The sequence below is a fragment of the Hyalella azteca genome, unplaced genomic scaffold (assembly GCF_000764305.2).
Source record: "Hyalella azteca isolate HAZT.00-mixed unplaced genomic scaffold, Hazt_2.0.2 contig6927, whole genome shotgun sequence".
Lineage (NCBI taxonomy): Eukaryota > Metazoa > Arthropoda > Malacostraca > Amphipoda > Hyalellidae > Hyalella > Hyalella azteca.
In genome coordinates, this window is record NW_025937067.1 from 34,505 (window position 1) to 50,901 (window position 16,397).

Here is a 16,397-nt window from a genome sequence, read left to right on the forward strand (position 1 = left end):
GAATACAAATGCTGTCAGGCTATAGCCCGTAATGTTATCATGAAACGTAAATGCTCTAACAAGCGGGAATTCCTCTCCAAGATTACATATACCACTCCTGTTGGAGTGGCATGGAGAAAGATACGCTTAATGCGCTCTCGTTATATCATGCCTGCCTACCCTGTAGCGGATGGTGGAAATTTGCTGCATACCGTACCACACTTGCCAAAGCCAATTTGTTTTGCCACACTTTTCAGGAATCTGGGCAGAGAGGTCAAATACGGGCTCCAGCAAACCTGCATAATCTGATCATTAGCAGCTAGGCTGATGGTAGGGATTATAACTCCCCATTCACTACCGTCAAACGGTTTTGACGGTAGTGCCATTGGCTATCCAATGGCATCTTGCTATTTGTAAGGTGCCAGACACAAAATAAAACCGTCCTGATTTACCCCTGCGAACGGGGTAATCCAGGACACTTGCAATAAAAGTTAATTTTAAAACGTTTGAAGCATGCAGAGTGTACTCATCCATTACTAACAGTACTTTGAAGTCCTCCTCTTTCATTATAGATGATGTAGATGTAAAATAAATGATATTTTCTGTGATTTTTACTTGGTTTTCCTTTATTGATATTATATTACCATATTCGTTAATTACCGTATTATTAATATGATATTACTGTATCCATGGACATGCCATTGAGCATTGACAATGACCTTATCCACTGCAAGCTTCATATCAGCAGCCATGTAGCATTTCTTCTGTATCTGTAAGCTTACAGGATGGTTTGTAATTTCGCACAATTTTAATTGAGTCAAGTTATTTCACTATAACAAAAAAAATACCGTAAAATGGGGTTAATTTTTCAAAGCAAGTAAATGTAGTATTTTTCGACTTCCTTTATACTAGATAGGAAAAATAGTTACGTTTACGCCACTATTTTTAGTTTTGCGATATTCCAATTAGTTTCGCTACTACAACAGTTTTACGCCGTGTCATAGGCCTGTCCCGAGTAGCCCTGCCTGTCCCGAGTAGCCCCGGTTGACGGTATATAGCATGTGCTGACTGGTCGCCGTGAGAGTAAGCGATATACTTTGATAGTATATCCCCTACTCTCCACGCAATACAACACTTAAAGTGTTACACTCATTGCAACTGATTGCCGAACAAGCTTCACTGCAACCTGATCCACCGAACGTACCAGAAATCTTACTGTGGTGCCAGACGCAAAATAAAACCGTGCCAGATGCAAAATAAAACCGTCCCTATTTACCCCTGGGAACGGGGTAATCCGGGACACTTGCAATAAAAGTTAATTTTAAAAAGTTTGAAGCATGCAGAGTGTACTCATCTATTACTAACAGTACTTTGAAGTCCTCCTCTTTCATTGTAGATGATGTAGATGTAAAATAAATGACATTTTCTGTGATTTTTACTTGTTTTTCCTTTATTGATATTATATTACCATATTCATTAATTACCATATTATTAATGTGATATTACTGTATCCATGGACATGCCATTGAGCATTGACAACGACCTTGTCCACTGCAAGCTTCATATTAGCAGCCATGTATCATTTCTTCTGTATCTGTAAGCTTAAAGGATGGTTTGTAATTTTGCACAATTTTAATCAGGTCAAGTGATATCACTATAACAAAAAAGATTGTGAAAAACATACCTGAAACAGAAAATAATGTTTTAGTGACAACCATCATATGTTTTGAAGAAATAAATCATAGTTTAGGTCAATTACTTTTCATTCTATGATGCCCGGTGCACAATTCTATGTATAGCTTTCTATGTGCAATTTTGTGACGACTGATGATGCACCAATTTTTCAAGAAGTGAATTTTTTTCTGAGCAAGGTAAATGTAATAAAAATTCTTTGTTGTTAATCAATTTTTATGTTAACTGGAGCCTTTGCTAACTGAGGTTCTACTGTAAATGCATTTTTAAGAGTGTCCCTAATTACCCTGGGGGGTGTCCCTTTTTACCTTGTCATGCGGAAATGGCTGCCATTTTCTTTTGGAATGAAATAGGCAAATTCTGTCTATTAAGTTTTAGAGCCGACACCTGGGTGCAACTTTTATGTAAGTAAAATTTTTCAATACGGCAAATATTTTTTTTGCTCCAGACCTTAGCAGAGGTACTTTTCCAAAATCGCACTTTTCACACTTTTATTCAGCAATTTTTGAAAGATAGTAAATGTTTGATTTCTTTACTAGCTTTATACATAATAGATAGTAAAAATGTTGAAGTTTATGCCACTATTATTAGTTTTGCAATATTTTGATTAGTTTAGCTGCTACAACATTTCTACGAAATGTGGGACGTGCATCCCTATTTACCCCACCCGTCCCTTTTTACCCCGTTTGATGGTACTAAACCATGAATAACAATATCTCAATATAAATTGAAGACTGCCACTCAATATATTTAAATATATGAAAAAAATCGAAAAAATCATGATTTTTTTATAAAAAAATCAATTGATTTAATCACATGATTTAATCATTGCCAACCCTTCTGCTATATGACATTTTGTAGTGGTAGAGGTTCTGAAGGATGTGTTCCATCATTAGCCTTGTAAATATTGACACATAGTTTACACTGGCTGCTAGTCTGGTTTACTCCTCTGTCATCATGAGTCTCACTGGCTTTGAGCTGTTATAAACTTTTTCAAATATTGCCTTCAACCCTTGGCATCTTGCATGGCTGAGAAAGGAGAACCATTTCACAGTCTTCTAATTGTCAGACTACTAGACAATGTGTCACTAACTTGCGATGCGCACCTGAACTCATTTGGAACGCGTACTGAACTAGTACAATTCTTGCGTAAGGTGCAGTTAAAGGCTTAACAGCAACATCCACTCAATATTCAGCCATACATAGTCAAATCTGCACACTAATTTAACTGCAAAATATGTTTGGCAGCCAGATGTCCCCACATCTGCATATGACTGGCAAATGCCCATTAACAATCAGCAGCTAACTTGTTATTCCTTGCTCAGAACGCCTCGTTTTGTATCCAATATTCAAGGTATGTCTCGTCTTGTTACATTATTTCTTGTTTCATTTCTACCTGTCTCATATCGTTTCATAATTGCTTGGACACGAGTTTTGAAGTCCGGGACACAAGTCTCTTCCCTGTTCATACATTAATTCCGGGACTAATTTTATCCTGTCCTGTTATTTTTCTTCCAGAAATTTCTCATCTTGTCTATCATCTCAATTTCTCTCAAAACAACCTAAACTTATTACAATGAACCCAATGTGTGAGAGCTTAATCCATTTTATTAGTAATGGATGCAACACAAACTCCTACAGTAGTAAAAACAGCCTAATGAAGTATTTTTTTTATCAAAAATATAACCATAGGCTAGGGCACACTGAACTAAGTATTAATGGTAGGAATAAGTGGAGCTCAATCAATTAAATTAAATTAAATTAAAAGTGGTGAACAAGAAAGGAAGAAATTTACTAAAATGCAATGGCCCTATTATGAGTTCAGTAATGGAAGAAATATATCACTCACTTCCCATCAAGTGATGGTCCAACTAAGTTTTGATGGCTGGCTGGTCCAATAATACACAAAATGAATTAAAAGTTGGAATTTTCATGTTGTGGTGTATTGTATAATTAACATTTATTTTACATATACCTTCCATGACTGCCTTAAAAGAAGAAGAAAGTTTATGAAAATGGAAAATCACTATTTGTATTATGGATAATAAATTGTGAAGAAATAGAATTCTAGATTATTATTCTAATAATTAACTTTAAGAGATTTACATCTTCTAGAATTTAAAATCATGGGTAAATAGCATCTATTATTGGGTAGGTACTGTATGTGGCAAACTTATTTGAAAGCTTATATTTTATTTTCAGAGTATATTTGTGAGTGATGCTTGCTATTTAACAAGGAACAGAGAATTGGTGACCGGCATAGGCATCATAGCCTCAAGCACTAAACATAGGATGTATCGAGTCTTCCTGAGCCTTTAACAGATGCTATGTATCTTATGAGTCAACTGCTGTAGGGTTAAATGAGTGAGACATTTTATACATTTAATAACTACTGTACCTTATATTTATTTATATTTTTTCCAGAATTATCTCTTAGTTGGAAGTCTATATTTAAAGCAGGCTCTGATCATCAGCTTCTGAACTTGCACAGATTTGATATTTGTTTGGCAGAGAACAGAATCTCTCCACCTCCAAGACAGAAAATTGCAGACCCTGAGGAACTGCAGGTAATTAAATCACTTTGAAGCAATTTCTCTTTATTTATGTTTCCAGTGACTGTGAGTTAGATACGCTGGTACTGATCATGTGGTTTATATTTTTACAATTCAGCATCCCATGAGATTATAGTTATGTGGAAGTTGAATTTTCATTGACGGATATTTACATCTCACTGTTTTATGTTCTAATTGGTTGGAATTTGAAATGAAGGCGTCTGAAATGTTCATTTGCTTAAAAAAATATGCTAGCCTCATTGTTTAAAGAATAAAATTGACACCTTTGAATGGGGCAGAAAAATATCTGCAAAACAAGAATGTTTACCACAGTGAATTTTTCTGTGAAAATTAGTTTTACCATCACAAATATGTACTAATACAATGTCATGATTATATTTCTTTTTCTGCTTTCTAATATATTAGCATTCATCTGCTAGGTTATATTTCTCATTGAAATTTAAAGCATGACGTAGCATGTGACAACTTAAAAAAGTATCTATTTGCTTGAAAACAATTTATGCTATGTTTGGCTTCTTGTACTCCCTCTGAGGACACCAGGACTAGTTTATCATTCTGGGACTCAATGTGCCTAGTTTCTACTTCATTGTTTCTTAACATCTTGATGACACCTATCATGTGCTCATAAACAACTACTCCACAATTGTCCAGAAAAAATACAGTTGGCAAGAATTAGTTCATTAAATAAGTCGCAGTAGTGTGCAGCATCATCACGCTACAGAGAGATGTATGATTTCAATGTAATACTTATAGTTATAGTCTTTATTGTACATAAATGTAGAACTAAAGTGTCTCCTTTCATGCTATTGGATACCCAAAAACCAATGATGTTCAATTTTAATCAACATTCTTCAATGCTGAACAGAATTTGCACAGCTGTGATCTGAGCCCAAGCCAAATTTAGTCTATATTGTAGACAAAAATTTGGCTTTGGCTCAGATCACAGCTGTGTAAATTCTGTCCACCATTAAACAATGTTGATGAAAATTGAACATCATTGGTTTTTGAGTATCCAATAGCATGAAAGGAGACACTTTATATCTACATTTATGTACAATTGACCAGCAGTGTAAAGTTTACTCTTGGAATTATTTTTATTTTATTAAGGAGACTATATTAGTAATATTAACAAAACACCTTGCCAGATTGCCACAGCTTCCTGCCGTAACATAACGTATCTAACAGCATCACATGCCAACCTTGGTCAATTTTCATTCAATTCAAAAACAATTTTCCTAATTGATTCTTAGGCCAAATAAACCTGTTGATATTGATCATCACTAATTATTGTATAATGCCGTTTTAATCAGAATTTTTTAATTATTTTTGATTAATATCATCAGAAATGTATTTCATAGTGTAATCAGTCCTTTCCTTTATATTGCACGATGGTCCAGTTACATCTTTAAGGCTATTATCACCATTATATTTCTCTCTATTTTGATGGAACCTCAATTAAATTTGATTTATTCATTGCCTGATTGTGTTTTTCCAGGAATATCGACTAAAGAAAAGGCGTGCATTTGAAGACAACATCCGCAAGAACCGCGGCAATGTCTCCAACTGGCTCAAGTACTCCAAATGGGAAGAGGAACAAGGAGAAATACGTAGAGCTCGGTAAGCTGAGAAATTTAGCCTTATTTGCAGGCAAAAATAGGATTTATTTCCTGAATAATCGGCCATAAGGTTATTTTATTTACAAGGTTTTGTGCCTATGTAGGCGTCTCAAATGAGTACTGGCATAACCTCAGACAAATTACGTATTCACTTTACAATGATCTCAATTTACACGTGTTACATTCAATTTATCGAAATGTTACTTTAGTTACACTGTCAGGTTGTCTATTTCACCTACAGGTGCTACAACTTTTCAAGGGATGTGCTGTATCTTTGTGGAAAATATCCAAGTTAAACGAGGATAGATATAAATAAAAGATCTTTAGTTGTGCTAGGCCTAGCATCACAAGTTTTTTACTATCATGTTTTTATCTTGGTCGACTTTGTGGAATCTATAATAAATTCATGAGTTAAAAAATTCGCGCTCGTTGGCAGGTCAGTTTATGAGCGCGCGCTTGACGTTGAGCATCGCAACATCACGCTGTGGCTCAAGTATGCTGAGATGGAGATGCGCTGCAAGCAGGTAAACACAATCTTATACTTGTAGTTAAAACTTCTATAGAAGCTAGTGCAATATTCTCTAGAAGCTTGCAAAATATTCTCTAGAAGATTGCAAAATATTCTCTAGAAGATTGCAAAATATTCTCTAGAAGATTGCAAAATATTGACGACTCGCTTTAAATGTACTCTACTGCTGAATAGTGATGATTTTCATCCGCACATTGGTCCTAAATTTTACAAAGCGCTTCAGTTGCGGGTTTAATTGAAATGTGTTGTGTGTTTGTATTACCCATCCTGGTAGTGGCAACTTGGGAAGGGCATGGGTGATCGTTGGTCCCATTTTGATAGATGAGTTTTTCTAAGGTAGTTCCACGTCCATCACTGGCCCGCTGACCAGCTACAACCATTATACTGCATTACAAAACAGTGTGGCTCAACCTGGTACTCAGTCATCCTGACATAACACATCCTCACGTTGCTGATTGCCACGGCTAGCATTTTTGGTATTAAATTTGGTATATTTCATACCAAGTCCGAAGTCTCCCTAATATCATGAGTCGTGTTCATAACATCAGACAAATTATTTACTTTACAATGATCCTCAATTTACAATGTTACTTTCAATTTGTCGAAGTGCTGCTTCACTTACACTGTCAGGTTAAATCTAATTCACCTACTATAATTTTTCAAGGAAAGTTTTGCATCTATGTGGAAAATAGCCAGGTTAAAAGAGGATAGATATAAATTAAAGGTCTTCAGTTGTGCTAGGCTTAGCAACACAAGGATTTTTACTATCCATGTTTTTATCTTGGTCATCTTTTTGGAATCTTTAATTAATTTGTAAGTTTGAGAATTCCCTCTTGTTACCAGGTCAGTTTATGAACGCGCGCTTGACGTGGAGCATCACAACATCACGCTGTGGCTCAAGTATGCTGAGATGGAGATGCGCTGCAAGCAGGTGAACACAATATTCCACTTGTAGTTGAAAGTTCTCTAGGAGCTTCAAAATACTGATCACTCGCTTTCGAAGCGTCATTATAATATTGATAACGTAGGTACTCTACTGCTGCATAGTGATGATTTTCATCAGCACATTGTTCTTGAATATTACTAAGCGTGAGTCATCAATATAATATCACCAATGTACTCCACTGCTGGATAGTGATGATTTTCATCAGCACATTGTTCTTAAATTTTACTTAGCACTTTAGTTGCGTATTTAATGGAAGATGTGTTGTGTGTGTTTTCATTACCCATCCTGTTAGTGGCAACTTGAGATGGGAATGGGTGATCGTTGGTCCCATTTTGATACATCAGTTTTTTTAAGGTAGTTCCAAGACCATCACTGGCCGGCTGACCAGCCAGAACCAGTATATTGCATTACACAACACCCTGGGCCAATAATAATACACAATAATACACCCTGGGTATGTCATCCTGACAACACATCCTCATGTTGCCGATTGCCACGGCTTGCATTTTTGGTGCTGTTGAGATTAAATTTGGTGTATTTCATACCAAGTCAGAAGTCTCCCTTAAATAATGAGTCGTGTATTCCATTTGAGTCATTCTTATGTCTAGTTAACCAGTAATTATTGTGCAGGTTAACCACGCCCGCAATGTGTGGGATCGCGGAGTGACGCTCTTGCCCCAAGCCAGCCAGTTCTGGTACAAGTACACCTACATGGAAGAGATGCTGCGCAACCCTGCTGGTGCAAGAGAGGTGCCTTATACACATTACATATCTAGAATTTTAAGTCATGTATATCCAGTAAATAAGGGTCGCTAGTGATCTATCTTGAATTTTTATTTACTCTCTGTTGTTATAACTTGTTTTGACAAAATTTACTTACCGGGAAGCAGGAAGTTCTAAACCTATATCTAATATTATTGTAGTGAATTAAAATATTTGTTACCATGGAGATTTAGAGTCAAATAATTAGCTCGTTACACCTGCAAATATCCAGGCTCTTTCAGTTCTTATTGCGAGTAACTCGCTAAACTAAAGTGACAATCTAAACTTTCTTACTAAACTAAATGGATAAATCTATACTTTTTCATTTGTTGTACATATATGCTGAACAATGGGCTTTGTTGCTTTTAAAAGTAATTAGGTAATAATGAATACTTTATTGCAGTCCATGTATTTCTGCGCACAAATGCAGTGATTAAAAATATTTCTATTGTACAACTTTAGAGTATTTGATCATATTTTGATGCCGAAAATATGGTGAATTTTATTATTACTCTAAATTGGCAGATCTTTGAACGATGGATGGAGTGGGAACCTGAAGAACAAGCGTGGCGAACTTACATCAAGTTCGAGCTGCGGTACAAGGAGCTGGACCGTGCCAGGGCCATATATGAGCGCTTCATATACGTACATCCTGAGGCCAAGAATTGGATCAAATACGCGCGTTTCGAAGAGAACCACGGTTACATCAACAGCGCCAGATTCGTCTACGAGCGAGCAATCGAGTTCTATGGCGATGACCACATGGATGAAAGTCTGTTCATTGCTTTTGCCAAGTTCGAGGAGAACCAAAAAGAACATGAACGAGCCAAAACCATTTATAAGTATGCCCTCGATCATATGTCTAAAGATCAGTGCCTTAATCTCTACAATGAATACACTCGACATGAGAAAAAGTACGGCGACAGGTCATCTATAGATGATGTGATCACCAGCAAGAGAAAATTTCAGTATGAAGAAGCACTTGAGAAGAATAATCTGGACTATGACACTTGGTTTGACTACGTGCGTATGCTGGAAGCCGATGGCAACGTTGATCTCATTCGTGAGACATATGAGAAAGCAATTACATGCATTCCTCCAGTCAAGGTGATTCATCATGAATTAGGACTAAGTTGTTAATATCCTGGTACTTTAACTGACAGAGACATATTTCCAATTGATGATCCCTGAGATGTTTCTGTTTGACCTCTTAGCTGCCAAACTTATTACTTGTGGAACTCATAATTATGGACAAGCATAATTCCCTGAGTATTTGGATGGTTTTATTGGTTTGAGTGAATATTTAGAGGCTTTTCACTATAAATTTATATTTTCCAGCTAGGCACATCGTCTTTAAGCGAATCTAATTTTCTATATGAAGCAAGTGCAGATTCTATTTGCATTTCATAGTGACACATAACTTTTTGATGAATGTTAAAGAAAAAATTTGAGATTATTTCCCTTTGCTAGGCCAAAATATTTGCATTAACGTTCAGTAAAAATGTGCAGGAGAAACAGCATTGGCGGAGGTACATCTACTTGTGGATATTCTACGCTGTGTTTGAGGAGTGCGTCACCAAGGACATGGACAGAGCAAGGAACGTCTACAACAAGTGTCTGCAGCTCATCCCTCACAAACTTTTCACCTTTGCCGAAATTTGGTTGCTTTATGCAAAATTTGAAATCCGGCGTAAAAACCTCACGGCTGCGAGAAAAACCCTGGTATGTTGTGGAATTGATGATAATTTGGAACTAAGGCTGCTTCAAAGACTTTGAGGTATCGTGTTACGAACGGCATAGAACTTCCTTATAACATCGTTTGTTTCAACGTCCCAGATTATGTCATTCTAGCTACCAGCTTTTTTGAATTTTGCTTCTGGGCTTCATATGGATATAAGTACCATTATTCAATGTAGCAACCGTTATAAATAAGAGTTTTAATACAATGGAAATCTATTCATATAGAACGAACGAGATTGGCAGGCAGGATTTATAAGACCTCAGAAGTTTTCTTTGTGTTTATTATAGTCAATACTTGCAGGAATACGGCACTGAGAAATGAAAGTTATTCCTTATTTACACATGATTTTCAGAATTTTCTTAATTTTTCCGACTTCAAAATGGTTGATGATTCATTTTCTCACTTAGATTATGTCGGCATAACGGCAAATCTTCCAGAATTTTGGTTCCGATGGCTGTGCTGCTCTTTACATTAAATTTGCATTTTCTCTTTTCCTAGGGTCGTGCCATTGGTATGTGCCCTAAACACAAGCTCTTCCGTGGTTACATCGACCTCGAAATTAAACTCAGAGAGTTTGACAGATGCCGGAAACTGTACGAGAAATGGGTGAGTTGATACAGCTGGTAGCTGCTGAAGCAATAGACGGTAGCTGCGCCGAGAAGAGAAGAGCTGGCTATAAGGCCGGGCATTGGCAATTTCAATTTATTTTTTGGCGTTGCGTTGTGTGTTGGGTATGATAAACTTAGACGCGGTGCATTAGCATGACTATCGGCGGTATAGGTACCAAAAACTTACTGAGAAATTTTATGAATGCGAGGTCTTAATAAGCTATTGAAAATATAAACACATTTTAGAGTTGGGTTTCAATTAACGAAATGGGTTGTACTATAAGTTTTTGTGTGCACATTACTTCTAAAAGTTACATCTATATTTTAAATTATTCTTATCACACACTCTCACTAATTTTAAAACATCACTACAGGTCTTCTTCGATCCTGAGAACAGCAAGTGTTGGATTCAGTTCGCAACTCTTGAGGCGATGTTGAGCGACACTCAGAGAGCTCGAGCGATCTATGAACTCGCCGTCAAGCAGCCACGACTTGACATGCCGGAGTACATGTGGAAAGCTTACATTGACTTCGAGGTGAGACTTTACTATCTGATATTTTGGTTCTCATGTGTTTTCTTAACTTGTTTCTATCAAAGCGGTTCCAAAGTTCCATTACATTTTTCGTATAAACCTGAAAGAAATATTGCTTTTAAGCTAGATAAGAAAGGATAAACAAATTTAAAATATATTCGAATGTTTTACTATTTTAACATTTTTTGTAATAAAATTGGAAATAACGGTTGACGGATACATGATATGAGTTCCTAATGGCCAGAGTTAACAATAATATATTGAAAGGAATCTGTAAAGAAGGGAAGTTATCTGGCAGTAATCAGTGCTACATTTTCTCGGTGCTGGTCTTCGTTTTAAAGATTTTGCTATTTACAGAATTTGAATTAGAGGTGCTTATACACGCGGAGACTAGTCGCGTCGATTAGTCGCGTCGACTATAGTTTTGCAGGCTGAGAGCCTATACACTAGGAGAGTGTTTTCGTTACAGTCCGCTACCGCCAGCGCCAGTGCGACGGTTGAAGTTGTCGAGTAAGGTGTGTGCATTGTGGAAGCAAGCGAGAGCTACACAGTTGTACGCACTACAGCGGCTACGAGACAAGCAAGAGAGAGAGCGACGCAATTGTGCACACTACAAAGGCCCGAGGCGGCACTGGGCACACTCGACTGCCTTGAAAAAACTTGAGGTGCTTTGCGTGCAATGCACCAGCTAGCTGCCTCTGAAGACGTTAATCATCACAAATATTAGTTGAATCGACTCAACTAATCGACGCTGCTAGTCGCCTCGTGTATAAACCTTATGATATTACCGTATGATATTAGGAGTGTAATTTTGGTATCCCGTGCTACAACATATCATAAAATTGTCTTCAAATACTAAAGCAATGAAGGGTATGATGATACGATAGCCTAATGATTGGTGATATCGAGTCATAAGGAGATGACTCAGCATACAAATATTATATAGAAAGGGAAATTTCGAACGTAGAGTTTAATTTTTAATCAGCAAAGGGATGATATATTTGCTATTATTGTCCTGACATATGTTGCTGACAACATATGTCCGGACGACATATGTGATAAAAGATGACATATGTTGCTATTGCTATCGTTGTTGTTGTTGTTTGAAGTTGTAATGTCTGTAGAAAGAAGTGAAGCGTGAGTATCAGAGTATGTTTATATTTTGCGATGTGCACTGATTTTTCTCCCTCTTTCTTCTAGGTGCAAGAAGAGGAGTGGCCTCGAGTACGTGCCTTGTACGAGCGCCTCCTCCAGCGCACTCAACACGTCAATGTTTGGCTGAGCTACGCACGTACCGAGCAAAACATCCCCGACTCCGGTGACAGGGCGCGAAAAATATACCAAAAAGCCTACAACAGCTTACGGTCGTGTGAAGAGAGAGAAGAGCGGATCATGCTGCTGGAGGCTTGGAAATAATATGAAGTTGTCAGTTGTGTGATGCAAACAAACTTAGAAAATTTATGTTTTGTGAAATTGTGATAAATCTTCATCTGTAACTTTTGGGCTGCTGAGCAATAATGCGTGCAAATTGTGTCATGCCCTTTACTTTACTTTAGCTTGATAGCATCTACTATGATCTAGCTTAGTCTCAGTCCCGTTGGGCGTTGGCCTTTAGGCTTTCGGAAATTTGTATTTTGTTTACTTTGTTAACAGAATCATAACATTAACACGAGTCGCAAGCGACGTCTATCATTCTATGACTCGCCAGTCGCCAGCAAATTTTTAACACATTTGGAAACTTGATTTTGCAGTGTGCACCAAGGTAAACTGTGAATTGTGCACTAAGGTGAATTCTATACCACAGATCTTATGTTGAAGTGCATGATGAAGCTAAAAAATTATAAATTTATTAAAATGTAGCTGTGAGATTTTGATAATGAGTAGGAATTTTCCAATCTTGAATTTTGCAGGTTTGCAGCTTCTACAGAGCAACTACCTTAGGACATGCATGCAGCATGCTTGATACAATTGCTCCATGGCAAGTGTTTACTGTATAGGCTATACACCTTATAAGATCCACACTCAGGATGATGTATGTTTTCGGTGAATTTTCCCGCGCATTTTCACTTTTTTTAAGCTATTGCTGTGCACAGTTGGCGCAATGTAATGAAAAGTGATTATCTTCGCGCATGTGTTTGCGCAATCCCGGCCATTTTTATTTTAGAAGAAATTTTCTCCAAAGTCATATGGCAACACTGAACACCGCCTGTTTACATTTCGTATGTATAAAAGGCTTAAAAGCTGCTGTTTACGATTACCATACGTTCCGTATCGAGAAGGCGGACAACCTGAAGAGTCAGAAGTAACCCGGACATGTCTTACATTTTATTATTGTCAGTTCGACTTGCGTAGTCAATATACTCGCGTATATTGTCTACTAAAATAGTAGAACTATTTTAGCTTTCTAAAGTACGGCGCACGGCGCATTTTTTACCAACGTAGTACGGCGCACCGCGCAGGTCGTTAAAATGACAAAATAAATTCCCGCGCACCTGGCACATCTTCCTGACCATGGTAACAATTTTGAATTTGAGAATCTTTCGATACTGAGGCCTTCCACCTCTTTAGTGATGTTCATCTTGACTTTCGGTGCGAGATAGCTAAATAGCTGAATTGCTAGTAAACATCTGGCGACTTAACTAACTCAACCCCTCAGGTTTTACGTTAGTTAATTTCTTGATATCTCTAATGTCAAGTTGGTTAAGCCGTATCTGTTTAATTAAGGCACGTTATTGATTCTCGATCGTGGCAAAAACAACGAAATGACGAGGAGGATAAAATGACGCATTAATAATCTATGAATTTCACGTTTTCTTTCATTTTTTCGAAAAATTCACACGAATAAAAAAGTCTTAGAATTCCTTTTTACATACGTGTACCAAATTTCGAATCGATCCGTCTGTAAATAACCGAGATAAATTTGACCTTAGACGCTCCCCTAAAACGATTGTTGTAAAATAAATTTAAGAACTAATGGAAATTTTAGTTGATTTTTTTAAGAAGGAATTAAGTTTACTCATTGAACGCATGACCCAAATTTCAGAAGAAATTATTGAAAGTGCTTGTCAGTCATATCCAAAATTATTCTAGCTGGTCGATTGTGACGTGTAAATTGCAAAATAATTTTGACACAATTTTCATATCATTTTGATCGGTGGTGGAAAAATTCATTCCTGTTCTACCATTGCAATTGTTCAAGTACCAGCGCTATTTGGTCAGACGTATGACGTGAACGCAATCGTCGGCAATCACGTGTTATTATTTAAGCTCCGCCAACTGAAGTTCTGAACAACTGGAAAGGCAACAGTTACACTATTACAGCTTGTACTAAGCCTTGCGCAATATACACAGGTAATATTAAACTTATTCTGTAGTGCACTTGTGTCAGACTGTCAGTTGTGTGATGCAAACAAACTTAGAAAATTTATGTTTTGTGAAATTGTGATAAATCTTCATCTGTAACTTTTGGGCTGCTGAGCAATAATTATATCATAAAATTGTCTTCAAATACTAAAGCAATGAAGGGTATGATGATACGATAGCCTAATGATTGGTGATATCGAGTCATAAGGAGATGACTCCGCATACAAATATATAGAAAGGGCAATTTCGACCATAGGGTTTAAGTTTTAATTAGTAATCAGCCAAGGGATGACATATGTTGCTATTGTTGTCCTGAAATACGTTGCTATTGTTGTCTGAAGTTGTTGCTATGTCTGTAGAAAGAAGTGAAGCGTGAGTATTTTTATATTTGGCGATGTGCACTGATTTTTCTCCCCCTCTTCTAGGTGCAAGAAGAAGAGTGGCCTCGAGTACGTGCCTTGTACGAGCGCCTCCTCCAGCGCACGCAACGCGTCAATGTTTGGCTGAGTTACGCACGTACCGAGCAAAATATCCCCGACTCCGGTGACAGGGCGCGAAAAATATACCAAAAGGCCTACAACATCTTACGGTCGTGTGAAGAGAAAGAGCAGCGGATCATGCTGCTGGAGGCTTGGAAAGAATATGAAGAAAGCTTTGGTACAGAAGAAAAGGTTCAAAATTAAGAAATTGTCAGCGTGGATGAATAAAAAAAGTCAAAATGGTCCTATTCTATTAAATTCTTGACGCTCTTCTTTCCTATTTAGTTTAATTTTGGACAACGCACTTCTCGCGATGATCAATCAGAAAACCCTCAACCCCCTCGGGGGAGGGGGGACTTATGACGGGTGTCTGCTCGTCAGAAGTCCTATGGGATTTCGCGCTCCTAGGGGGATTGTTCCTGAGCGCCCCACTGCTGAGCTCGCGGTGTCTGACTGCGGGTTTCAGTTGTGGGGTTAAGTTAATATGCAAGTAGGATTCCTTACATTTCCCTTCTCAGTCTCTTCTCTGAGCGATCTCTTGTTCGAGTGTCTTCGTTTCTGTTGCTTTTCACCTGTCCCTCCTTGTCACTTCGTCTCCTAATATTACAATTAAATCTAATTCTAAATTTCTAAATATTTTTATTTATTAATACAAAATCTTAAATATTAAGCTGGACTGCTACAGTTGTACTTATATACACTTGTCATGCAGCAATTGTATCAAGCATGCATGTCCTAAGGTAGTTGCTCTGTCATTTTCATGACTGGCTTTGTCAATATGTTTTTAAAAATATTTTACCAAGAATTTTAATGCAAAGAAAATGCCAAGTATATTTGCCAAATCTTAATTGAAAACATATCTGATAGCAGCTTTGTCACCTTCAGAAATTTTATTGAATAGAAGCATAATCATCACTGAAAATCTAAAATATACATGAAAGACAAAAACGTGAAACCTATGTAATGAGAAAACAACAATGGAACCTAAAAACCTGCCCATTGTTATTGAGGCAACATTTCTGTTTAAAATGTGTGGTTATTCCAAAATTTTTGAATCTGAACGAGCAGAGGTAGAACTGAGTATCTTGGAATCACTCTGTCACAATCACATTGCACTGTTCTGCATGAAGGTGTACAGCAGAGGGAGAAGGCTTGGTGAATGGAATGAAAGCTCCTGCCATAGTGTTTAGAAACTCAGATGTAGAAGTTTTGTGACATCAATCTGATGTATGCTGATGTGCACAACTGTATTCATAAGCCAGGGAAGAGCCCATCCAGGCAGGAATAACGTCTTTATAAGTGAAGAAGCAACCATTTTGGAATTATTCCCCAGCAAGACATATAAATTATTTATATATTTCAGAAAAATGATTTCAGACATAAGACATTGTTTCAGACAGTTATCAAAGTAGAGTAGGTAAAGTACAATAAATAGCTTTCCTACTATCAACCTTAATAAAAGATTCAGAATACTCAATACTCAGAGAACTTTTGTTCACTAAAAACAATGCAAAATGGAAATCCATTCAGCTAAAATTTATTATGATGAATTCAAATTCAGAATGCATATCATGGA

The 16,397-nt window shown here is 37.2% G+C and overlaps 2 protein-coding genes across 4 annotated transcripts in view; both read left to right on the forward strand.

Annotated features, from left to right (window-relative positions):
* Nucleotides 1–4,196: 4,196 nt before the first annotated feature.
* On the forward strand, nt 4,197–15,065 carry LOC108669927 (crooked neck-like protein 1; the record flags this gene model as incomplete). Its single annotated transcript, XM_047881053.1, has 9 exons — nt 4,197–4,238; nt 5,740–5,861; nt 6,297–6,384; nt 7,966–8,085; nt 8,623–9,204; nt 9,607–9,819; nt 10,337–10,444; nt 10,821–10,982; nt 14,768–15,065. Coding segments are annotated over 9 exons (1,695 nt in total), but the record flags the coding sequence as incomplete, so codon positions are not given.
* Nucleotides 12,495–16,397, forward strand: part of LOC108669930 (neurochondrin homolog) — a 15,877-nt gene continuing 11,974 nt past the window's right edge. The window contains exon 1 of one of the 3 annotated variants that reach the window (XM_018157372.2): nt 12,495–12,741. The gene's annotated coding sequence lies outside the window, so the exon portion shown is untranslated. Of the gene's footprint in view, nt 12,742–14,153; nt 14,331–16,397 lie in introns of those variants that run through there. The other 2 variants (XM_047881054.1, XM_018157371.2) reach the window with 2 other exon arrangements.